This window comes from Bos taurus, chromosome 18 (assembly GCF_002263795.3).
Source record: "Bos taurus isolate L1 Dominette 01449 registration number 42190680 breed Hereford chromosome 18, ARS-UCD2.0, whole genome shotgun sequence".
Lineage (NCBI taxonomy): Eukaryota > Metazoa > Chordata > Mammalia > Artiodactyla > Bovidae > Bos > Bos taurus.
In genome coordinates, this window is record NC_037345.1 from 56,859,597 (window position 1) to 56,880,759 (window position 21,163).

The 21,163-nt window shown below is 53.8% G+C and overlaps 3 protein-coding genes and 4 non-coding genes across 25 annotated transcripts; 1 reads left to right on the forward strand and 6 right to left on the reverse strand.

Annotated features, from left to right (window-relative positions):
* Positions 1-279: 279 nt before the first annotated feature.
* On the reverse strand, positions 280-6,769 carry C18H19orf48 (chromosome 18 C19orf48 homolog). 3 transcript variants are annotated; one of them, NM_001244559.1, is made up of 5 exons: positions 6,718-6,769; positions 4,813-4,850; positions 3,354-3,392; positions 2,309-2,349; positions 280-1,881 (listed from the first exon to the last, which is right to left on the reverse strand). In NM_001244559.1, the coding sequence occupies exon 5, from the start codon at positions 1,825-1,827 to the stop codon at positions 997-999; it is 831 nt and encodes a 276-aa protein (NP_001231488.1). In that variant the 5' UTR covers positions 1,828-1,881; positions 2,309-2,349; positions 3,354-3,392; positions 4,813-4,850; positions 6,718-6,769; the 3' UTR covers positions 280-996. The 3 variants fall into 3 exon arrangements, with proteins under 3 accessions (NP_001231488.1, NP_001039692.2, XP_059732691.1); NM_001046227.2 differs by having other exon boundaries at positions 6,712-6,769; XM_059876708.1 differs by lacking the exon at positions 6,718-6,769 and having other exon boundaries at positions 485-1,881; positions 4,813-4,851.
* LOC112442437 (small nucleolar RNA SNORD88) lies at positions 1,952-2,043 on the reverse strand. Its single transcript, XR_003030531.1, has one exon. It is a non-coding gene; the product is annotated as a small nucleolar RNA SNORD88 (small nucleolar RNA).
* LOC112442440 (small nucleolar RNA SNORD88) lies at positions 2,436-2,529 on the reverse strand. Its single transcript, XR_003030534.1, has one exon. It is a non-coding gene; the product is annotated as a small nucleolar RNA SNORD88 (small nucleolar RNA).
* On the reverse strand, positions 3,477-3,570 carry LOC112442438 (small nucleolar RNA SNORD88). The gene has a single exon (XR_003030532.1). It is a non-coding gene; the product is annotated as a small nucleolar RNA SNORD88 (small nucleolar RNA).
* Positions 4,940-5,030, reverse strand: LOC112442439 (small nucleolar RNA SNORD88). The gene has a single exon (XR_003030533.1). It is a non-coding gene; the product is annotated as a small nucleolar RNA SNORD88 (small nucleolar RNA).
* Positions 6,770-7,261: 492 nt separating the features above from the next.
* On the forward strand, positions 7,262-21,025 carry TMEM277 (transmembrane protein 277). 13 transcript variants are annotated; one of them, XM_059877108.1, is made up of 6 exons: positions 7,262-7,466; positions 14,040-14,234; positions 16,599-16,799; positions 19,579-19,725; positions 20,036-20,198; positions 20,355-21,025. In XM_059877108.1, the coding sequence occupies exons 3-6, from the start codon at positions 16,682-16,684 to the stop codon at positions 20,575-20,577; spliced, it is 651 nt and encodes a 216-aa protein (XP_059733091.1). In that variant the 5' UTR covers positions 7,262-7,466; positions 14,040-14,234; positions 16,599-16,681; the 3' UTR covers positions 20,578-21,025. The 13 variants fall into 13 exon arrangements, with proteins under 13 accessions (XP_059733091.1, XP_005219574.1, XP_059733094.1 ...); XM_005219517.5 differs by lacking the exon at positions 14,040-14,234 and having other exon boundaries at positions 20,016-20,198; XM_059877111.1 differs by lacking the exon at positions 14,040-14,234 and having other exon boundaries at positions 20,016-20,137.
* Positions 9,489-14,960, reverse strand: LOC132342715 (zonadhesin-like). 5 transcript variants are annotated; one of them, XM_059877091.1, is made up of 5 exons: positions 13,984-14,960; positions 13,263-13,537; positions 12,553-12,699; positions 10,060-10,191; positions 9,491-9,709 (listed from the first exon to the last, which is right to left on the reverse strand). In XM_059877091.1, exons 1-5 carry the CDS (start codon positions 14,958-14,960, stop codon positions 9,642-9,644), a joined length of 1,599 nt encoding a protein of 532 aa, XP_059733074.1. In that variant the 3' UTR covers positions 9,491-9,641. The 5 variants fall into 5 exon arrangements, with proteins under 5 accessions (XP_059733076.1, XP_059733074.1, XP_059733075.1 ...); XM_059877093.1 differs by lacking the exon at positions 12,553-12,699 and having other exon boundaries at positions 9,489-9,709; XM_059877092.1 differs by lacking the exons at positions 9,491-9,709; positions 10,060-10,191 and having other exon boundaries at positions 10,661-12,699; positions 13,263-13,392; positions 13,984-14,433; positions 14,550-14,960.
* Positions 21,026-21,163: the final 138 nt, after the last annotated feature.

The following is a 21,163-nucleotide window of genomic DNA, read 5'->3' on the forward strand; positions in this document are numbered from 1 at the left end:
GGCAGGGAGATTCTTTACCACTGAGCCACCAGGGAAGCCCCATAGAGCCATAGAAGACCCAAGGAAAGCTCTAGATGATTCACCTAACCCTGCTGCTGGAGCAGCTCCATGGCCTACCAAGAGCCCGGTGCTCTCCTCTGCAGACAGCTGGGGGTGGGGTGGGGGAGGGGTGTCAATGGAGACCACGTAACCAACCCCTGGCCTCACTAGGGGTAGGTTCTGGCTCCAGCTTCACCCCTGCACCCAAACACCACAGCTCACAGGGAGTGACACGCGGGGTTTTTTTTTTTTTTTTTTTTAATGGATGCGTGGTACCACCTGCTAGGGCTGTCCATCCTCACAAAGCTGGGATTCTTGGCCACAGTGCCCCTCGCGCGGAGGTGACAGACCCTCCAGCCACACACGCAGCTGGAGAAACAGGAAGGGACAGGCCGTCCCCTTCGCAGGCGAGCAAAGGACAAAACTCCATTTTAAGATAAAGTCATTGCAGAAGAAAAAAAAAAGTCTTTTAAGAGACAATCCTTCACAAAGGGGGAAACGAGCACCGCTAAAAAACAAGTGTTGTCTGCTAAAGATCATAGAGTAAAAAAAATATTGCATTAAAAAAAACCAAAATAAACAACAACTTTAAGAAAAAGGGAACAAACTTCAAAGTGCTTTCATGGTGTGGGCGGCAGGGTCTCCCACTTGGCCTGTAGTGCCTGGGGGGTGGGGCTGGGGGCCATGAGGCAGAGTGGTGGGGGCAGAAGGCACACCCAGCCCACCATGCCCACTGGGCTAAAGTGTAACAGACTGGAAATGTAACAGATTCTCTCCCTGCATCCAGCAGCAGCTGCCAAGAGCCAGCCACCTGTTTTCCTCCAGCAGTGGCCGGTGATGCCCACGGGTGGCCGGGGGCACAGACACCACCCCTCTTTGGGGCTCCTTGGACACTCCGGCCAAGGCTCTGCATCTCCCCTACAAGGTCCCGGTCCCAGTCCCGAGGACAGGGGGCACCTAGTCGTGGCGCACCGGTGGCTCCTCCCCACATGCCTGGTCGGAGTACGGGGGAGGCGGAGGCTGCTCCTCCCCTAGCCCGTAGGGGGCGTGGCCGCGGCTGCGCTTCGCCTCCTTGATGTACAGCTCCAGGAGGACCTTGGTGGGCTGCTTGTCCACGCGTTCCTTGGGCACGCCGTGGCTCAGCAGCCAGCCCATGAGGTCCTTGCGCGTGGGGTTTGGCCCCAGCATGAGCTTGGCGCGGCCCGGCTGGCTCTGGCGCCAGAGCAGGCCCACGTCGGCGATGGTCTGGATCTCCATCACTGCCTCCAGCACCGTCATGCCCTTGACCAGCAGGCTGACCAGCGAGAGCCGCAGCTCGGAGGGCGCGGCTGTCAGCAGGCGCCGCTGCAGGCCCTGCGTGAAGGGCAGGTCCTCCGGCGCCAGCCGGGCGGGCTCGGGGAGCGGCGGCTCACGGTAGATCCAGTCGAGCATGCCCAGCTCGCGTACCAGCTGGATGCCCTCCTCCATGGTGGTCCAGGGACGGAAGGGCAGCTCGGTGGCCTCGAAGTGCAGGAAGGACTCCCAGCGCTGGCGCCAGGCCAGCAGCAGCCAGGCCAGCAGCGTCTTGCAGTCGCCCCGCAGGGCCTTGCAGCGGTAGTTGAAGACGGCGTCGCCGGTCAGGTCGCCCAGCAGGGCCAGCTCCCCGGAATTCAGGGACAGGGCCTGGCCACCCTGGTCATACACCCGCAGGATCCAGCTGATCATGAGCTCGTTGGGGTTCTGCCGGAAGCGCCGCGCGATGGCCAGGAGCTCGGTGTACGTGTAGTAGCGGTCGCCCCTCCCCGCCATGGCTGCTCCAGGCGCAGGGTCCAGCGAGAATGCCGAGGGGCGCGGCCGCTGGAGCTGCGGGAAGGGCACGGAGGGGCGTTGGGCAGGGAAACAGTCACCCTCCCCAAACCCCTCCCCAGAGGGGGAGCCCCTCAGATCCCCAGGTGTCAAAGGTCCTGGGGGGGCACCGTGTCCTCACGGGAGATCAGAGCCCAGTGCTGGAAATCACAGGGGCCCCAAGCACGGCCCCTTCAGGAGCCCGGATACCGGATATCTCCGCAGACCCCAAGCTGTTCCCCTTATACCTTACACCACCCACCGTGCCCCCATCATGGGGTTACTGTGAAGATTAAATGCCTTCAGTGCCTAGCACTGTGCCTGGTTCATAGTTTAGTGCTCAGCATCTGCCTGTACGGATACCACCACCACCACCACCATCTCTGCATTTGATAAGTTCGATACGATTACGGCATTGGCCAACCCACTAAGAACTTGTTCTTACCGGGAGGGCTGAAGGAACTGATGGACTCCTGGAGCAACTGCCTGCAGACGGGAAGGCATGGGGGTGGGGAAGAGGAGGTTGGTGGGGTGCAGCAATCACAATCCCTATCTACCTCTGCCCAGAGCCCGGGACCCTCAGACCCCTGGGTGTCAAAGGTCCCAGGGGAGCACCACGTCTGCAGAGAAGATCAGAGCCCAGTGCTAGACATCATGGGAGGTCCCCCACACGGCCCCTTCGGCACCAAGTGAGCACATCTCTCTGCAAACCAACCCCCGACCCCCCACCCCAGGCTGGCCTGTTCCTCGCCCCAGCCCTTCCTGCATCCACTTCCTCTTACCACCACCCCTCCATCTTTGCAGCGGATGCCACAGGAATTCAGGGAGCATGCATTACTTTTCAGGGTGACTTGCAAAGGTTGACTGTTCAAGGACCCCCTAGCTCTGCCACCTCCTGGGCAATCCCTAGGACTGGCTGAGGCATTAGCTACGAGCCCAGGCAGGGTGGGGCCTGGGACCTCAGGGGAGGCCGGCCCACAGCACGCACAAGCACGTACGCGCACGCACGCGCACACACACACACACCGCGCCCCAGCCCTATCCTTGCAGACACATCATGAAGGTGCCCTAATGTCAAAAGTGGCAAAACCACGAATCAAAATCCACCTCCTTGGTCCTGTATGCTCAACTGTAGGGAAGAGGGGTGACAGAGAAAGCCCCCACCACCCGGTCCCCCTGAATGTGGATGGGGGCTGCAGAAATAAGCCCCCTCCTGGCCAGAAGGAGCCGAGGATGGGTAAATCGCGATCTTTATGTGCCTCCGCCTCAGCTGTGAAGTGGTGACAAAAGTGCACCTATTTCAAATCATGAGGTTATTGGCGGGATGACTCTGGGGCTTAGAAATGCGGCCTGGCTCAGACTAAGTGCTCAGCATCCATCTTTATTAATATTACCATACTCTATACATTTTATTAACAAATTGATGCCGTTGTAAATTGGATTATGATTATTACAGTATTAATAACAAGGGGAGTCTCTTCTTTACTTACCGAAGGGTGGCCAGGCTGCTCAACTCCTGGAGGAACCACCTGCAGACAGTAAGGGGTTGGGGAGCTGGAGGTTGGTGGGGTGTGGAGCAACCACGCCCCCTCCTCCATCTCTCCCCAGAGGTGGGACCCCGCCTCAGACCCCCGGGTGTCAAAGGTCCCGGGGTGCACCGTGTCCTCAGTGGAGATCAGAGCCCAGTGCTGGCCATCACGGGGGTCCCAGTGCCCTCAAACCCCACACCCCAATCCCGCCGTCCTCAGACTGGCCGATGCAGAATAAAACGCTTCCATCTCACCAGTTCTGCTGCCTCATAAATCTACAGGTGTTACACATCCCTTAGGGCTTCCTCTTCTCAGCCCCTTCACATATCCCTGTCCAAGTGGCATCCTCCCAACTCCACACTTCCCCAGAAATTCCCTCTCGGCCCACACCACTTTGGATGAAGAGAAGAGCCCTTCCAAAAAGGTGCTCCAATGTTCCCCATTCTGAGCTAACCCTTCAGAGGACACAGCTTCTCACCCCCTCAAGTACTTGTCAGCAAGAATCTAAACCTCCCCAGAGACTACACTTCCAGTTCTCCATAGTATGTATTTAGAAAGTAATCTATTTCCATCAATTTCAAGTCAACCTTATTAGTGGGAATACAGATTTAGGCCCAGACTTCACTGAATAGAGGGGGGGGGGGGGAGGAACCCTCCTAGAACTGGGAACAGTTGTTTGTTTTCCAGTAACACACATACCCATGCCTATTTGATGATTTAGCTGTTGAAACAATTGTGAAACACTCTGTAAGACTTGAAACATTTTGAGACAGTCTCCAGATAAACCATGTTCTTTGACAGTGGCTATTGTGTAAATTGAGGGTAAACCTGATAACTGTATCAGTTTACATATGCATGATTCATGGGAAGCTGCCTAAACTCTGCTGAAAGGTACACTGTCTACAAATCCCACAACCACCACCCTACAATGTGACAATGATAGTGCTTCCAGCCTTTCTGCTTCTTTTCTGCTGAGTCTGAAAATCAGACTTTGGATTAGTCTTTCCCCCTGAAACCCAAAAACTTACACTGGGCCCTCCATATCTGTGGGGCTCTGGAACCAATCCCCATGGATACCATGGACAGACTATATATTTCCCCTTCTGCAGTCCATATTCCTTGTTATATTCAAACCCTACCTTTGAAGGCAGGGGGCATCACTATCCCCCACCCAACTGGGCAGAGGACTAGGGCCCATCTGCTCCTGATGGATTGTACCCACTCTACAGACACAGAAACTGAGGCTCAGGAGAGCAATCACTTGACTAACATCTCTAAGCCCAAGAACAGGACAGTTGGGCTTTGCATGATTGCTGGCAGATAAACTAGGTCACAGAGATGTTTGATGCAAAGTCACCCCAAATGAGGGTGAGACAGTTTAGATCTGGGTGGGTCAGGGACTGGGAGCAAGGGTTCTTACCAAGGTGGGGTGGGTGGCCCCTCAGCTTGAAGACACACCTGTAACACAGGAAGGATTTGGTGAGGGTGGGGGAAGAGAGTCTGGGGGGGAGGGGGGTTGGGGGCGGATCCAGAGAACATCAAAACCAAGGCCCCTCAGATCCCCAGGTGTCAAAGGTCCTGGGGGCACTGCGTCCTCAGGGGGTAATCAGAGCCCAGTGCTGGACATCACAGGAGCCCGGGTCCCTCTGCAACCAGGTCCCAAGGCCACTCACCGTCACCCAGTGCCTAGAGACTGGAAAACACAAAGTCCTCCACAGGGTACAAAAGCCCACAGCCTTCCCTGTGGTGACACCAAGATGCCTTCACCTCCCCAGTGTCACAGGTCCACAAAGGACTGTCCTAAACCCACGTGGAGAGAACCTGCTGACTACTCCCCTTACCCAGTTTTGCAGATTTCCAGAATTGACTCTACTGGCTACCGACCCTGAACAGTGACTACTAAGATGCAAATCCCTTGGAAGAAACTGTCCAGGGGGTGGAGGGTGGTGTATAAGGAGGCAAAGAGAAACCTTGAAGTACAAGCAGCAGAAGCAGTCACCAGAGATCCTTAAAACACAGCCAGTTTTGAACAAAACAGTGACAGACATTTTGGAAATGACAGGAACTATGACCACAAAGCAGACAGGAGATGGCCTCCTGAACGATTTAATCTCATTGAGGACGATGACACCATTGTCATTAAATAGAAAAAATGCTATTTGAGAGACACTGTGTTCACGATTTTGGATGAAATAAGAAATTTATTTCCAAAACATGAAGTACACAAAAAGCAAACATGGTGAAACGTACTGTTAAGCGTCTATTTCCCTGTATGTTTGGGGATTTTAACAACGAAAAGGCCTGAAAAGGGAATATATGGGACAGTGGCAAAGGAGTGATGAATGGATGAGAAACTGCCTTCCACTTGTGACAAGGCAACGGTTAGGATAAAATTAACTGTTTTCTAAAAGGAGAAACAAAGCTGGAGGAGATTCTTGCTGGCTTGTGGTAGAGAAACAGAAAATCTGCTAGCTATTCCTGGGCTGAATCTCCTTGGAGGAGGTGTGGTATTGCTCGGGAGTTGGGAAAACGCTATCCAGAAAGCCCCATTAGCCCAGAACTAACGCTTAACAAAACTCTGATGTTCTGAGCGAGCACAAAACTGGTATTTAAATGACTGTGTCAGAATGACTCCTGAAAGTGAACGAAGGCCCCCTTTGCTTTGTCCGACAATTACTCCCCTCTGGTTCTGACACAACCCAGTAATTCACTTAAGAGAACCCAGTAATTCACTTAAGAGATCCCACTCCTTCCTTGGCAACCCTCGAGGTCCTGTCTCTACCTCCCACGCGGCCTCTGTTGTACATCGCACAAAACGCCAGCCACATGAAATCAGAATACAGATTTCCTAAGGAAAGCACGTGTAAGCTAACACTGGAGTGGAAAACCTCCAGGCAGAAAGACTGTCATAAACCTACCTTCCCCACCTCCCCCACATCTCCCCACCCCGCAAAATAACTCCAGAAATGGACAAGATGGCGGAGCCCTGAAACGTGGGCAGCAGACACGGCGCAGCCAGACTGAGGCGCAAAGGAGGGCCAGCCCCGGGGGATCCGCGTTCGCTTCGGCAGCAGGACTCCTCCTCCACCCGCTGGGCGCCCCCAGGGAGCCACCACCCTCTCCGAGCGAGCCACTGCCCGCCCCGAAGGGAACACTCAGGGATCGCCTCGAGGTGCGGGTGCCGAGTGCTTACGAAAGCCCTGACACCGTCCCCGCCACGGCGTGCCCGCCCCGCTGCAGCCCCGGGCACACACGACACGCGTGACCCAGTCCCCAACGCGCGCCCTCCCGCAAACAGGAACCACAGGGGAAAGCTCACCCAAACCTCACTCTCTGCAACGCACGTGCGAGTCGCAGCGCGCTCTGCTTTATTGCGCGCGCCGCTCGCACGGCCCGCCCCGCGGCGCCAGGTGGGCCTGCCCCGAGGTGTCCAGCACAGACGCCGGTGTCAGAAACTGTACTTTGGTGCTTGAGGAAGGAAATAAGAATAATAATCTTCCTACAGGAGATGAGACATTGGCCCAGGAGGCGGAGAAAATGGGAGCAAGCAAATACTGGGGGCAGTTATCCTGCATTAGAGTCAGGCAATTCTGTGAACAGCACGAGAGGCGGGCCATGGGGGAGAGGCGCCTTCCGGCCCCTCCCTGAATGTGGGCGGAGCCGGAAGGCGACGCCGCTGGGATTGCCAGCGCGGCAGGGGTGAGCGCTGTGGCTGCGGGGGCGGGGCCTACTCAGACAGTCCCAGCCGCAGGGTGGGAGGCGGGGCCAGCGCGGAGATTGACAAGGGGGCGTTCCGGGAAAGCGTCTGCGTGGCGCCGAGTTAGAGGCCGAGCCTGCGCAGTGAGAGGTGGGGAGGGGGCTAGGCGGAGGCTGGAAGGCTGGCCCCCGCCCTGGGTCGAGGTAGGAGCGGGCTGCAGGCCCGGGCTCGCCTGGAAACTTAGAGTCTTGGTATGGTTGGAGATCTGAGGAGTGTCTTGCAACTGACATGATTGTAAAAGTTTTTTTTTTTTTAAACGTATGAAATGAAACCTCTACTTCAATCCTCCTACTGCGTACAGTCGCCAATGTCAACAGGTTGGTGTGGACTTTTATTTTATGGACACGTGCGGGCGCGCGCACACACACACACACACACACACACACACACGTTTTATGGGTAAAGATGCTTTTTTAAAAAAAACAAAAACAAAAAACTCCAGTTTGTCCCATACGTAGTCTCTTCCCATCAGTACACAGTGACCTCATTCCTTAAGCAGTAGCTAAGTATTCCCTTGTGTGAATAGAACACGCTTTAGCTGGTTCCCCTGATCACTGGGGTTTTCTCCCGTCTAGTGAGGAGACTGTGATCTGAAGTAAAAGGAAGAGACCTAAACTCTGCACGTTAAAGAAGTGACAACGTTTCCTTCACTGGTTCTGCCTCACTCAGGAATGCAAAGTCCCCACTGTGGCCCACACGGCCCAGAGTGACCTGGGCTCTGTTCCCTTTCTGCCCTTATCTTTCCTTCCTCTCTCTTCCTTGCTCAGGCTCCACCAGCACATTGGCCTCCCTGGTCTTTCTCGATCCTGTCAAGGACATTTCTACCCCAGGAACTTTGGTTTTGTGGTCTCCTCTGCCTGGAACTCTTTCCCCCCAATCAGTCCCCATGGCTCTGTCTCTTCAGTCCTGTTTCTGCTCAGAGGTCAACTTAGCATGGAGCCCCTGCTTGTCCACTCTATATAACAGACCCTCTCCTTTCCAGACTGGTCTCCCTGACCCTCTGTTCTTTCCCTTCATAGCTCTTCTCTCCTAACATATCTACTTGTGGGCACTTTTTGGGTTTTGCAGGGTAGGGGAGGTTTTCCTCCCTGCAAAGTTGTCAATTCCTTAAAGACTAGGATCTGTGTCCAGTTGGCTATAGACCCTGTGTCTTGCACATAGTTGCAGCTCACTTTTTGTTAAAAATGAATACATCGGAAAGCCTTTTGTGGGCGACAAGAGGAACAATTATTGTAACAACACTTAATGAGCACATACTATAGACTAAACTCTAACTAGATTAAGGTACAGTTGGTTTTCTGTGTCCACAGATTTCACATTTAAACCAATCTCAGGTGGAAAAATTGGGGGGAAAAAATAGTTCCAGAAAGTTCCAAAAAACAAAACTTGAATTTGGTGTGTGCCTCAGCAACTGTTTACATAGCGTTTCTGTTACATTACATATTATAGGTAAACCTACAGATGATTTAAAGTGTACAAGAGGATGTGCATAGTTTATATGCAAATACCCTACAATTTTAAAATCAATTTATTGCTGTGCTGGGTCTTCATTGCTGCACATGGACTTTCTCTAGATGCAGTGAGCAGGGGCTACTCTCTAGCTGTGGTACGGGGGCTTCTCATTGTGGTGGCTTTTCTTGTTGTGGAGCATGGGCTCTGGAGTGTGGGCTCAGTAATTGTGGTACATGGGCTTGGTTGCCCTATGGCACGTGGAAACTTCCTGGACCTGGGACTGAACCCATGTTCCCTGCATTGGCAGGCAGATTCTTGACCATGGGGCCACCAGGGAAATCCACTCTGCAATTTTATATAAGGGACTTGAGAATCCCCAGAGTTTGGTATCCAAGGGAGTCTTGGAACCAATTCCCTGCCGATACCGAGGGACAACTGTACTGTCTTTATCCCCCAAACCATCTGCAAAAACTGGCTACATGTAACAGCCTTTAAAATAAATAAATAGGGAAGGAGTGGGATACTGTAAAAAAATTTTTTTAAGTTAAAGGAATAGACTTGTGTGGAGAGAAGTAAGGGGTGATGGCAGGAGCTGTAAGGGGTAAGGGCAAGAGGTGAAATGTGGGTGCCAGGAAGAGCACATTGTTAGGGGGTCACAAGTGTGAAGAATGAAGCCCAGAGAGCTTGGGGAGAGTCAGCTGTTCAACAGACATTGCTTGAGCACCATCTGTATGCCAGGAACCTCTCCCGTCTCTTTCCCCCAAGTCCCTCCCCAACCCATCCCTCTCCCCAAGAGGGCCCCAAGGAGGCGTGGCATTTCCAGGGACCGCTTACAAGGTACTGAACTAAACAAACATTCTGGGTGAGAAGTACAGATTATTTGAAAATACACATCATTAATCTGAGTTGGAGGGATTTCAGAGGGGACTGAAAAAAGGACAAGACTCTTGGTGGGGGGTCGGGGGCTAGAGAGAAGGGCTGGTAGGTTGCTCGACAGGGAGCCGCCAGAGCAGACTTGAGGGTGGGGACATTCCCACTTCTTAAGTCCAGATGGCCTGGTTCGCCAGGAGGGACCAGAAATTTATGTAGTTCAAATAGGAAAAGAAACCTAGGGGAAGGAAGAGAGCAGAGAGGGTGAGGCGCAGAGTTCACCAGCCCAAGCCTGATGCCAGTCGCTTCTCCAAGCCCAGCTATGCTCCCTGTCACGTCCCCAGACTCACATCTAAACCCAAACTTAGCCCCATACCCCTATGCGGTCCCCAACCCATTCCCAAATCCAAACCCCAACCCTGCCCCTACATCCAGCCCTATGCCCATCCCCAACCCCATCTCCCTCCTCAGTCCAGTCCTCCTTGTCCACAAGCTCCCCCCCATCCCCAATCTATCCCACCCCGGTCCCCATCTGCATCCTGGAATCCATGCCCAAGCCCCAAACCCCAACCCTGCCCTGGCCCCGACCAATCATCACAAAGAAGAAGACTCCGGTCCATGCCAGGTAGAAGCTGCACCCCAGTTTGTAGGTCATGCCTTCCTGCAGGTATTCCCGGGCCTGCATCAGGTAGAACAGGATACCCAGGATCATGCTGGTCCCTGCATGAGTACAGGTGTTAGGAGGCCAGGCGTCCCGTGTGTCAGGACCCCTCCCCAGAACTGCGTGGCTGCCAGGGTCTTGCTCCTTATTTTCCCACTCGCTTTCACCTTCATGAACCTCTGCTCACAGGCAGGAAAGCAGGCTCCTGACAGTATCGTGGTGGAGGACGTGGGTAAGGGCAAGGCTTGGCTCTTTAGCCGGGCGACGGTGACGTCTAAAACCACAGGCTTTGGAGCTAGCAGACTGGAGCTCTTGCTTCTGTATCCCCCACCTCAGGGCAGCCACTCCCATCTCTCTGAGCCTCATTTCCCTCATCTGTAAAATGGGAGTAGTCGTAGGACCCATCTCCTTGGGTCGTCATGAGGAGTTATTGAGATTGGCACACAGTGGGTCCTCAAAAACTGAGGTTATCATTGCTCTATTGGGTGTTGAATTTTGGGTTTCTGAAGCAGTGGACAAGAAACTTAATCATTCTGAATATTTTAATTTTATTTTGAAATGACATGAATTTAAAGATAATTGGTGAACTTCCCCTGGTGGCCCAGTGGTTAAGAATCCGCCTGTCAATCCAGAGGAAATGGGTTCGATGCTGCTCCAGGAAGATCCCACATGCTGTGGGGCAGCTAAGCCCATGTGCCTCGACTACTGAAGACTGCTCGCCCTGGAGCCCGTGCTAAGAAGCCACCGCAAGGAGAAGCCTTGTAATCAGTGAAGAGTAGTGCCTACTCACTGCAGCCAGAGAAAGCCCATGTGCAGCAGCAAGGACCCACCAAGGTCAAAAATAAATAAATCTTAAAAAACAAAAAAAAGACAATTTGTGAAAAGGAAAAGACTCTTTTTCCTCCCCTCCTGTAGTGGAGCACAGGGTAATTTTTATGGTTTTGAAAAATAATATAGGAGATAAGTGCTTTCCATCTAATTAAAAGGGGGAGTGGGTAAAAAAAATGTTTTTTTCTGGCTGCGTTCAGTGGCACACGGGATCTCAGTTCCCCAATGAGGGATCAGAACCCATTCTTCCTGTGCTGAAAGCATGGAGTCTTAACCACCGGACAGCTGGGGAAATCCCAGATGTGATTTTCTTACAGAGAAATGTCCTACTTTAGATGACACAAAGCAGAGATGTTTTCTACACTTTGTTCCTTAAACAATCAGGAAGAGTTACTGGACAAACTGGATAAAATACCTTTTACTAGCAAGAAAACAGGAAGCTGGGTGTTCTCTCTTGTTGCCCCTACTATCACTCTCCAAAAATGTTCTTTTGATGCAACAGACTGTTGTGATCAATTATTACAGGAGACAGGAACACAATATCCTTCATTTCCAAATTAAAGTGCCCCTCCCCCCCCCCAGCCCCCTCTCCACCCCCGCCACCGCTTTTCGAAAAAAGCAGAACTTGGCACGCAAATGGAAAACTAAACTATTGTAATCAGAATATCGATTTTGAGTTATTTGGAAAAGAGAGAGGACTATCATGGCAAGGCTGTGTGCAAAGCTAAATAGCTGCCATCATGTACTGACATTTTCTAATTCAGTCCTCCCTGTGTCTCCACGTGGTAGGGAATTTCACCCCCCTCCTACAGATGAGAAAACTGTGGCTCAGAAACACGACCTAGCTTGAACAAAATCACAGAGCTGGTGGTGGCGGTGGTGATGGTGAAATAGGATCTGGGATGGAGTTGAAACTGACCACGGGGTTGAGTATTGGACAGTGGATATTTGTGGGATGGACTCTGAGGTTTAGGGGGATGAGGTTGAGCTGGGGTTGGGAATGGGGATGGATTGGAGACAGGTGAGAAGATGGGGGCGGGAATGCATTGAGTTGAGTCTGAGAGTGAGAGTCATAGGTGATCAGGGTCTGGTGGTAGTTGAGGTTGGGGATGAAGAAGACGGGATCAGAGATGGATGGGGCTTGAGTTGGAGGTTGAGACTCATAGGCGACAGGGGTGGGTTGAATTTGGCATGAGTCTTGAGGATGGGTTAGGCATGGAGCTTTGGTGTCAAGGTTTGTAAAGGGGTCGGAGATGGTAACAGGGATTGTTTGGGGGCTGGAAAGAAGGTAATGTCGAAGTGGGCGTGGGGACGAGAACGGACATCATGCATGGGAATATGAATGAATTGGAGGTGTGTTGGTGGTGGAGGCGGAAGGTGACGTGGAGGCTGGTGTCGGGGCTGGAGAAGTTGGGTTGGAAACCGATCTGTCCTAAGATGGGGTGGAGATGTGGAGGGAGACAGGCTTGGGGTGGGGGGGTGAAGGGCGAGGACGGAGGTGGGACTGGAGCGTGGTGGGGAGGGGCTGGGTATCAGGACGGGCTTTGGGCGCTCCTGACTTGGCTCCTCAGGGGAGGGTCTCAGCGCCGTGCCTGTGAGGGCTGTGATGATGACATTGGAGAAGTCCAGCAAGGGCACGTTGGAGTTGGTGGAGAAGATGATGTTTATTAGAATGATGCAGAGGATGAAGTTGGTAATGCTGGCGACCAGGAGGAAGGCCCAGGCAAAGTCCAGCAAGTCTAGGGGAGGAAGAGAAGCAGGAACACTGGGATAGGCCCTCAGGCCCCGAGCCTGGCGGGGAGAAGGTCTCCCGGGAGCCTAGGGGCATTGTTAAGCCGTCTTCCTTGAGAATTCTTTGTGCCCCCCGCCCCCCGCCGGCATTGTAAGAAAATTGAAACTGGGCTCTAGAGAAGGGAGACTGAGGCAGATAGATGCCTTCGGCATTAAGGTATGCACCTCCAGGTCAGTCAGGACAGGTTTTGGGGCAGTGATGAGCGGGGTGGGCATTGAGGAACCAACTTGATGCGATGTGGACAGATTCCTTAGGGGTAGGGTGTAAGATGTTAAGGTTGTGAGAACTGTGAGGATGAGTATCACGTAGGTGAGAATGAGCAAGGGACAGTGAGGATGATTCTGAGGCAGTGAGGACCCTCCTGGGAAAAGGGAGGACCCGCCATGGGGAGGAGGAGGACCAACCCAGGGCAGAGAGGATCAACCCTGGGGAGGCAGGAAGGCGGGGAGTGTCCCTGAAACAAAGAGGAAAGAGGAGCCCCAGGAGTAGTGAGTATAGGGCAGGCCTTACAAGCATTCTGGTCATACTCGTGCAGGCAGGCCATATCCGAGCAGCGGACGACGAAGACGGTGTCGATGGGGATGGTCCGGAAGCCAGGGTCCCCCAGGGGTGCCAGGGGCACCTGGAAGTGGATCCAGGGCTGGCCCAGAGAGATGAGACCGATGATGACTATGCTGGCCAGGCTCAGCAGTAGGTTCAGCTGGCGGCTGATCCTCTTGGCCTCGTGCAGCAGCCACCAGCCCATGGGCAGCTGACAGTGGCTGAGCCTACACTTGCCCAGATACCTGCAGTGGGCGGCGCACCACCAGGGTCAGCATCGGGTCCAGCCAGCCAGCCCAGCCGACCACCCCCGCTTCTAGGTCCTCGTGTCAGAATCCTGGGCAATCTGACATTCAGACTCTCTCTTCTCTGTGTCCATTCTCCATGCCCTGTATCCCCCAGGTCCCCCCTCTAGGACCTGCTCACCCTGGAACAGCCTTGAGGCTCCCTGGCCTCCAGATCCTAGTTTCCAGGAGCTGCCACCGCCCCTTCCAATCGCTGGGTGGAATCACAGGTCCAGGCTCTATGCCGTGCCCCATCCAGGGCCAGCCTTCATCCCTGCCACCCCTAAGTCCGACCTCTACCTTGTATACTGACCGTGCCTCCCTGGTCCCTGACTTTTGCCTGATACCCCACCTCCTAGAACTCTGGACCCCAAAGCCGCCCTACTCCCTGCACCCCTGCCTCTCACCTGCCAGCATTGTTCTCGAAGGAGGCCGATGGTAAGTTCTGAGCGTTGTTTTCCAGGATGGACTGGCTGATTTGGGAGCTGCTCAAAGAGTCTCTGATGGTCTCCTGGGAGGTCCAGACAGTTGACTCGACGCTTTTGATACTGGCCTCGGGACTGTGAGTAATTGAGAGGGGGACGTCGACTCTGGCCCGGACTGGTGACGTGGAGCTTTGAAGACTTAACTTGGGACCCTGGACACTTAGTTGGCTGTGGTAGGTCACTGATTTTATGTTGGTCAGAGGGGTGCGAGTAGTTAGCAGGGGGTTTTGGCTGCTGAAGAGGCGACTTTGGAAAACTGGGGGAGCGTCTCGGGGGTGGAACTGGCGGCTGTAGGTGACGGATAGTGGGTCTTGGATGCTGGCCCGGTGAGAGCCGATGACAGGCGTCGTGTCCTCGATACTGAGTCGGTGACTGTTGATAGATAGAGGGTCTTGGATACTGACCCGACGGTTGTGGATGATGGGCAGCGGCTCTTGGATACTGACCCGGCGAGTCGGGGTGCTGGGCTGAGGGTCTTGGATACTCACCCGGCGAGTCAGGGTGCTGGGCTGAGGGTCTTGGATACTGACCCGGCGAGTTGGGGTGCTGGGCTGAGGGTCTTGGATACTGACCCGGCGAGTCGGGGTGCTGGGCTGAGGGTCTTGGATACTGACCCGGCGGTTGTGGATGATGGGCAGCGGCTCTTGGATACTGACCCGACGAGTCAGGGTGCTGGGCTGAGGGTCTTGGATACTGACCCGGCGACTGTGGATGATAGGCAGGGGCTCTTGGATACTGACCCGGCGAGTCTCGGGGGAGGACTGAGAGTCTTGGTTACTGAGCCAGGACCTGAAGGTGCTGGATGAAAGGTTTTGGGTCTCACCTTGGGAGTTGCTGGGAGCGGCCGGGAGGGAATCCGGCTGAGTGCTCTGTTGACCAGAATGGGACCTCTGGGCCATGTGGAGATATGGGACAAGGCCGGTGCCTGGATGCACTCAACACCCTGCCAACCGCCTCATCCCCCTTTTCCAACCATCACTGTATCCTCCTGGAAGCCCATTGGTCTCTCCTGGGCCTCCTGCTCCGTCCCTCAGGGTCTGAATCTCTCTGTCCCCTCTCCTGTCGGTCGTGGTCTCTCTCACTGTCCACAGGCAGGCCTCGGAGCTTTAGTCTGGCCTGGCACTGAGGCTGGGGGGGAGGTTCCATGACAGTTGGAGGGGTTCCAGGAGGTTGGGACGTTGGCCATGGACTCATGTTCTACTCTAGCTGCTCGTGAGAGACATGGGGGCTTGGACTGGGTCAGGGTGGGCTCAGGATTGGGTCAGGAATGGGGTCACAGCTGGGTCAGAGAGCTGTCAGGACAGGGCAGGGTTAGGGGAAGAGGATCAGGAATGGTCAGGGTGAAGGCAGAGCAGGATCGGAGAGGGGCCCTGGGTGGGGTCAGGGCTAGACACAGCGGTGGCAGCGCTGGGTCACGGGCCACATCTGAGGTCAATTCTTGCAGTTTCTGGAGGGCCTGAGATCTGAATCTCTAATTCCTTCCCCCTGCCTGTTCCCACCCTTCCCCTTACCCCAGGGCCTTCTACAAATCAATTTCATCCCTTTATTCTCAATTTCTACGTGTCGTCTTGCTCTCTTTACTTCTCCTCTGCCTCTCTGTCTCCTAACCTTTCCCTGAATCTTGCCAAAGACTGGGTCTCTTCCCATAGCCCTTGGTGACTGTTGGGTGCACCACCCGTGTCCACTCTTTTATTTTTGCCTCTGCCGGGTCTTCATTGCTGCACGAGGACTTTCTCTAGTTACAGAAAGTGGGAGCTACTCTCTAGTTGCAGCGTGCAGGCTTCTCATTGCAGTGGCGTCTCTTGTTGTGGAGCTCGGGCTTCAGTAATTGCAGCACATGGACTCCACAGTTGCGGCTCCTGGCTCTAGAGCACAGGCCCAGTGGTTGTGGCGCACGGGCTTAGCTGCTCTGAGGCATGTGGGATCTTCCTGGATCATGGATCGAATGGGTGTCCCCTGCATCGCAAGGCAGATTCTTCACCACTGGACCAGCAGGGAAGCCCTGGTGGGGACTCTTTTGACATCATGGGTCTTGGCCTCGTGAGCACCCTTGGGAGCCCGTGTCACAGTTGTCCGTGTCCTGGGTTGGGATCTGAGACAGGGATGAAGATAAGGGGATGATGTTGGGAGCAGAGATTGAGCTGAGATTTGGGGAATGAGGGAACAGAAGATGAGGCTGGAGACAAAACAAGTAGATTTGGGTTTAGGATGGGTTGTAGGTGGGAGGTGACCTGCGCCGTCAGGGTCAGAGATGGGAATGGAGTTGTGTTCGGGGTTTAGGACAGGGAGCATCCTGGAGATGGCATGGGGTTGTGGATGGTGCTGGGGTGGGACAGGAAACAGAGATGAGGATGCAGCTGGGATTGGGGTTTGGGTGGGGTTGGGAAGATGGCTGTGGGTGGAAGGGAACTGCATACAGGGTAACAGGCAAGGTGAGGGTGGGCGGGCGGGGGGATGTGGTTGTGTTCGAAGGTGGAAACCAGGATTTAACAGTGGTGCAGGCTGAGCCAGGCCCCAGGAACTCTGTTCTTCCCCAGTGGAACCGATCTCTTCATGGGAGGAGGACCGCAAGTTCGTCCTGCGAGCCTGGTGTCTTGTCTTCATCATCCTGGCAACCGCGATGCTGCTCAGCGTGCTGGACGGGCGTATGGCCTACCTGCACGGCGCCTACACTGGCTACGTGGGCTTCTGGACCAACTGCAAGAAGCACACATGTGCCGACCTGCGCCAAGTCACGGGTCAGTGGGGGGATGGGGCGGGCTTTGGGGCTCTCTATGGGGTGGTGGTCTTTAGAGATGATCAACAGAGAAAACCTCTGGAGGAACCTCTTTGGGTGTTCTTGATTGCCAGGGAAATCTTTAGGATTCTTGAGGGGCTCTCTGGAAATTCTCTGAAGGCCTTGGGAGGGAGTTTCCTGGAGTTGTATGCGGCTTATGAGGCAACGGGAGTGGCACTATGCTTGGGAAGAAGAGTACTACACTTGGCCAAACCCCAATCTGCTTCATGATTAGATGGCTAAAGACACCATCATTCTCTCTCCCACTCTTTTTATTTTTATTTTTTAAAAAGAAAACAAGATGGCTTCTAGCTCCTTCAGGAATTTTTTTTTAATAACAATTTGTTTTTGGCTGTGCTGGGTCTTCATTGCTGTGTGGGCTTTTCTCTAGTTGCGGTACACGGGCTTCTCACTGCGGTGGCCTCTCTCGTTGTGGAGCACAGGCTCTAGGGCATGTGGGTTGCAGCTCCTGGGCTCTAGAGCACAGGCTCAGTAGTTGTGGTGCATGGGCTTAGTTGCCCCGAGGCATGTGGAAGTCTTCCCAGACCAGGGATCGAACCTGTGTCTCTTGCATTTGGCAGGCAGATTGTTTACTGCTGAGCCACCAGGGAAGCCCAGAAATATTTTGCTTCCTTATAGGTCTCTGCTTTTCCAGTGCTTTTGAGCATTACCACAGAGTCAGCCCAGACCCTGGAGCCAGAACACCTGAGTTTGAACCCTGGCTCAGCTACTTGGTAGCTGAGTGACCTTGGGCATATTTCTTTACCCTTGTGTGGCTTGGCTTCTTCATGTCTATAATGCCAGTGATATTGGTACCTATTTGTGGGCTGTTTGAGGAATACATGAGTTAAAACACACAAAAGAATTAGAATAGCACCTGGCACATATTACAGTAAGTGTTTCATCCAGGTTTCTTATTATCATAAGGATTTCCACCCCTGCCCCAAGTCAATGCACCTACCTTCATTTCAGATCGCAAATAAGTTCTCATAAAACTTTCAGAACATTATGTAGTATTAATCTTACTTACTTGGGATGTTTCTTTCTCTTATACCTCTCAAACTCAAGCTCGTTTCAAGTTACAGAAAAGTCCATAGGCATAAATTGTTCAGGTTCAGGTACTGCTGGATCCAGGTGCTCAAAAGGTGTCTGTCTCTTGCCATCTCTCCTTGAAGGCTTCCTGTGTGTTGGGCCCTCAGGCAAGCTGTGCTGTACAGCGGCAGTGGGGCTGTCAGCAGTTTCTGGGGTCCCATTTTGTTTTTCCTGTACACAACCATGGAGAAAAGAGAGTAACTTGTCTTCTGAGGGTCTCAGGATTGGCTCCCATAGGACCAGATTTATTACCCTGAGATTTCTCACTTCTCCCTGAACCATTTTATTGTGGTTAGGACGATGTCATTCTGTGGTTGGCTGGATTCCATGAGGCTGGATGTAAGTCTGAGGCAGTTCCCAGCTGATAATCTTCTTGATTAGAGAGGAAAGAGCTGGTACCTGACAGTTTCAGTTAGAAAAAGTCCCAGGGAAGAGTTTGGTTGGCCTTGGTCCATGTGCCCATGTTTGAGCCAATCACCACTGCCTAAGTCACTGGGGCACTGTGATTGACTCAGCCTGAGTTACATGACTACTTCTGTGATCCCAGAAGGCAGAGTATGTTGTGAAAAACACTGAACCAGGATTATGTTATTGATCCCGAGAGCACGATCTCTATTTTGTATATACATGCGGTTTTCCAGTAACAAAGCAGATGGAGTTTTAGCTCATTTGGATGAAACAGTCTTGCGCTGTTCAAAAGTAGGTAAAGTAGGAAAGGGCTAAAAGGAAGATATGTAATTCTCAGAAGGGGCTAAAACTCTTGTCATGCTGAAATGAAAACTGGATGTCAATTTCAAACTGAGTGTGATTATGTCTTTTAGGTACTTTGATTTTAGAGTATTTGGAAGTTTTCTTGTGTGTATATCTGTGTGTGCGCTCTGGGGGACATTTGGGGGGTTATTTGGAGAATGTCTGTGAGGGGCTCTAGGGGTGACCTTGGTATATCTGGGGAGGCCTAGGGGTGTGAATGGGGTCCTTAGGGAACCCTGGGGTATGAGTGGGAGAGAAGTAGGGTGACTTTACAGATTAATGTGACTGAGTTGTCCTGGGTAACTTCGAGGGTGCTATTGGGAGTGGAGGGTTGGTATTGAGGGTATAAACGTGATCTGCTGTGGGAAATCTTTTGGGAGTACGAGCAGAGTAACTTTGGGGGTGTCTGTGGGGATAATTCTAGAAATGCTAGAGATGATTCTGTGGGCTGAACTTGAGGATGTGGGTGGGGGTGACTCAGGGATCATCTGTGGGGTGATCTTAGAGGTATGTGTGGAGTTGATTATGAGAATGACTGGGGTTGACTTTGGGGGAAGGGGGTGATTTGGGACAACTTTGAGGGTGCAAGTGGGAATGACTTGTTTTAAAACTGAGGTATAGTTTACTTACAACATTATATAAGTTTCAGGTGTACAACATAGCGATTCACACTTTTTAAAGAAAGTGGGGATGATTTGGGGTTGACTTTATGGGTACATGGGGTTGACTTTGTGAGGGTGGGAATCATGGAGTTTCTAGGAGGTGACTTTGGCGATGGCATTGGGGGCGATACTGAGGATGTCTGTGGCTAAACTTCAGGGGTGTCTGTTGGGGATGACTTTGGAGGATGACCTTGGAGAGTAGGGGTGAGTCTGGGGCATTACCTCCTTTCCCCCCAGTTCTCATCCACATGAGCATGGGCTTCATGATCCTGGCCGTGATCCTGGCTCTAGTTCTCCTCCTGGCCATGGGCTTCTCCTTCCGGCCAGCACTCCGCCGTCTTAACAAGACTGACCTCGTCTTCAGTACCCTCAGCTCCTTCACTGGTAAGTGTCGCCCTGGGGAAAGGCTTCGGGGAGGCGTGTCCCAGAATTGCTGTCCTGCTGGGTCTCTGAATGTCTCTTGAGCTGGGTCTCTGAATGTCTCTTGAGCTCTGCGTCCCCCCGCCCCTGCCCCTTGCTGTAGGCTTCTCAGTTCTAACTACTATATCCCTCACTCTCTTCCTGTTTCCCCACTCCTGGTATCTTTCTGTCGTGAATGTGTGTGTCCCCGCGCACGGGCACACTAGTCATGCAGGGTGGGAGAGGATGTCTCTGGCTTGCTTCTCTTTCTGGAGGTCTCTGGGTCCCTGTCCAGCCTCGTGTCCATCTCTGGCCCCATCTCAGTGCAGGGCTCCTGATTCTCCTCAGCCTGACGCTCTTTATAGCCAACTGCGAGATGCTCAAACCGAGGCCACAGGTATCCTACCTGGTGACCACCTACCTGAGCTGGGGTGCCAGCGCCTTGATGCTGTGGGCCGGTGAGGGCGGGGTCTCGGCAGGGCAGGGGGTGGGGCCCCGGGCGAGCGTACCAGGCAGGGCCTCGGACCGGATTGGGGTGGACCCCACGGGAGGTCAGCCTACAGGGAAGGGCCGGGGCCTAGGGGGCCATCTAGCAGCTCCACTCCCGCCCCCAGGAATCCTGAGCTACTTAAACTACATGGGCATGTGGGGCAAAGGGACGTCCTCCACGGAACGGCGGATGAGCTACCGCCGGTGGGCCTCGCTGCAGAACACCCGGAAGTCCATATCCGAACAGCTGTCGTCGGACGCAGGCTCCAAGCACGCCGAGGACCTGTCCGTTTAAGAGCCTGCCCCCCGCCCCCACCCCCCACCTCCAGCCTCGTCCAAGCCTCTTGAAGCCGGCTGCACCCGAGCTTCTCAGGACACTGATAGTAACCGCCGCCAGGTGCCGGGCCACCCCTTTCACCTTGGCCTTCCCGCCCAGCAAGTCTCTCCCTGCCCCCACCCCGGAAGTCCGACGCTGCCCACTCGCGTTCGGCGCGCGGCCAGAGCGGTGTGGCCCCGCCCCCGAGCCTGGCGAGGCCCCGCCCCCGGGTGTCCGGCTCTCACTGGCGGTGGCCCAAGCCTCACTCCATTATAGGCATTTCTACCCCTCCGAGGGCTAGCACCGCCCCAGAACGTCCAGTCTGGCCCCCCGGACCGACATGACACTGCCCAGCCTTGGATGTCGCCCCGCTCATCGGCGAAACAGGCCCTACCCCGGGGGGGCGTGGCTTGCAATTACATTTCCACCGTCCTTCACGTTCCTGGCTTTCCCAGCCATTAATAAAACGTGGGTTCCTTCTCTCAGAGTCCGAGCCTCCGTTTCCTGCTCTCCCTCCAAGGAAGAGTGGGGCTCAGAGTCCTTGCCTTGCCCTTTGGGGCCTGAGCCTTTTTGTCTACACCTGCCTCTCTGACCCTTCCTTTCCCCGCTGCTCATAAC

Coding starts and splice junctions, on each gene's coding strand:
- C18H19orf48 (NM_001244559.1), bottom strand. CDS start 1,827: ATGGCGGGGAGGGGCGACCGCTACTACACGTACACCGAGCTCCTGGCC.
- LOC132342715 (XM_059877090.1), bottom strand. CDS start 14,960: ATGGCCCAGAGGTCCCATTCTGGTCAACAGAGCACTCAGCCGGATTCC. Junction 13,538..13,983: donor TTCGAGAACAATGCTGGCAG/GTGAGAGGCAGG, acceptor CGCCCACTGCAG/GTATCTGGGCAAGTGTAGGC. Junction 12,700..13,262: donor CGAGTATGACCAGAATGCTT/GTAAGGCCTGCC, acceptor TTCCTCCCCTAG/ACTTGCTGGACTTTGCCTGG.
- TMEM277 (XM_059877104.1), top strand. CDS start 7,415: ATGAAACCTCTACTTCAATCCTCCTACTGCGTACAGTCGCCAATGTCA. Junction 7,467..16,598: donor ACAGTCGCCAATGTCAACAG/GTTGGTGTGGAC, acceptor GTTCTTCCCCAG/TGGAACCGATCTCTTCATGG. Junction 19,726..20,035: donor TACCCTCAGCTCCTTCACTG/GTAAGTGTCGCC, acceptor GTCCCTGTCCAG/CCTCGTGTCCATCTCTGGCC.